Consider the following 1,767-nt stretch of genomic DNA (forward strand, 5'->3'; position numbering starts at 1 on the left):
ATCCAGAGAGGAAAATATCAAGGGAGGAGTTAAGTGGAAGTTGAACTTCAGTTAGAAATCATTACACTTTATCTAAGTTCTCTTTTTTTGACACTTAAAATGTCATTTCATGATGTTTTTGTTCAGTCTTTTTGATTTTTAGTATGAGAATGAAATATTAAGACATTTCACACACACTAACACCTTTTTTCAACTTGCACTCACTGTATACATGCGTGTAACCGCTCATTGTTTCACTCTCACTGCACCAAATCCTTCATATGAAGTGGAGTGTGCAGCACTGAATGAGTAACTGTTGGCTTTTGCAGAGCGAGCGGTGACTACGGACGGCCGTTACATGTTCCCAGCGGAGTTGGTACAAGGTAGATTCAGAGGGATAAGGAAAAACAGCCACTTTCACATGTTCTTCAGGCTGCTTGTTTTGTGCATCATGTGTTGCATAATATGAACATTTCAGCCCAAAACTCCCCAAAACAGCCACCCACAGACCTGACACGCAGAGCTGAGCTGTGGCGCAGACATGCACTTTGCTGGTTGTGCTACCATTTGCTTAATGTATGTGTGTCCCCTAGGCCTTTCTGCTTTAAGTTTTCTGATGTAATAACATGCAGCAGGTTGTACAGCGAGTTCTCACACAGTCCGTGGCTGCCACCAAGTGGAGCAAGTGAAGAATCAGCTGCTTGTGTTTTGTGAAGTGCTTTAGTCCCACAGCAATGTCCTACTGACTGTTTCTCACCATAAGATGCTAGAGATTGTACATGCTTACACCATGAATGTTGAAATTGTTGCCATTGAGATCAAATTGAAGTTTGTGATTTTTCTTTTCTTTGGTTTATTTGATCTAATTTGAGAAGCATTGCTCAAGCTTGCTTTAAGAAAAGTGTGCTTTGTACCATAATGTGTGCATGTTATTCAGTGTTTGTTTCTGCTTCTGTCTTCTCTTACTTTCACAGACCATCTCTGTTTCCTTCCTGCAGCTAGAAATCGTCATGTTACGCCTCAGCACTGATGTGAATTCACACCCTGTTCTGTTGATTATCTCTCCTAAGTGATGCCATGACTGCAATTCTACTTTTTTCTCTGTAAATTCTTTTGTCTCTGTTTCACATTGTTTTGCTTTTTCTTCACTTCCTCTGACCCTGTCTGTCTGTCTGAACCCTTCCACATTCCCCTCGTCCTCGTCTGCCCCTCTTTCTCAGAAGAGAAGGTGAATTTGGATGACAGTGAGTGGGAGGACATTCATGTCATCACAGGAGCTTTGAAACTTTTCTTTCGTGAGCTTCCGGAGCCTCTGGTGCCCTACGGCTTCTTCACAGACATCATGGAGACAGTCAGTGAGTGACCAGCTTTCGTCTCATTCCCCCATCAGATTTCTTTATACAGTACCTCCCTCCCCCTTAGTGAGTGTTGCTCAGAGTGACAGGTCTTCAATAATCTCATCACAGTTTACAAAATGTATGAATTAAAACAAAATATTTAATAGGCAAATAATCATTAATATAACGACAGTGTAAAGTTAAGAGCAAGTGTCAGTTTGGGATAGGCAAGTAGTAGTTAGGATTGAAGATAGGGCAAATCTCTGTGAGAGGCTGTTTATATGTAGAGACCTGGTAAAGATGTGTGTATTTACTCATATGCTTAACGTATATTAGGAAAGATCTATGAACACAGTAAAAGTAGTGTGTCCCAAAACTAAAACTGCCTGAATTCCATGGCAAGAAAAGAGAGAATACATACTGACAACTGGAATTTCTTGAGCAGTATTGA

General features: G+C 40.8%; 1 protein-coding gene across 1 annotated transcript in view; it reads left to right on the top strand.

The window, feature by feature from the left end:
- arhgap9 (Rho GTPase activating protein 9) overlaps positions 1-1,767 on the top strand; it is a 40,704-nt gene that overhangs the window by 33,359 nt on the left and 5,578 nt on the right. The window contains exons 19-20 of the mRNA XM_020610193.1: positions 309-362; positions 1,200-1,334. Of these exons, the coding sequence (XP_020465849.1) occupies positions 309-362; positions 1,200-1,334 (189 nt within the window). The remainder of the gene's footprint in view (positions 1-308; positions 363-1,199; positions 1,335-1,767) is intronic.

Source organism: Monopterus albus, unplaced genomic scaffold (genome assembly GCF_001952655.1).
Source record: "Monopterus albus unplaced genomic scaffold, M_albus_1.0 scaffold1.1, whole genome shotgun sequence".
NCBI classification, from domain to species: domain Eukaryota; kingdom Metazoa; phylum Chordata; class Actinopteri; order Synbranchiformes; family Synbranchidae; genus Monopterus; species Monopterus albus.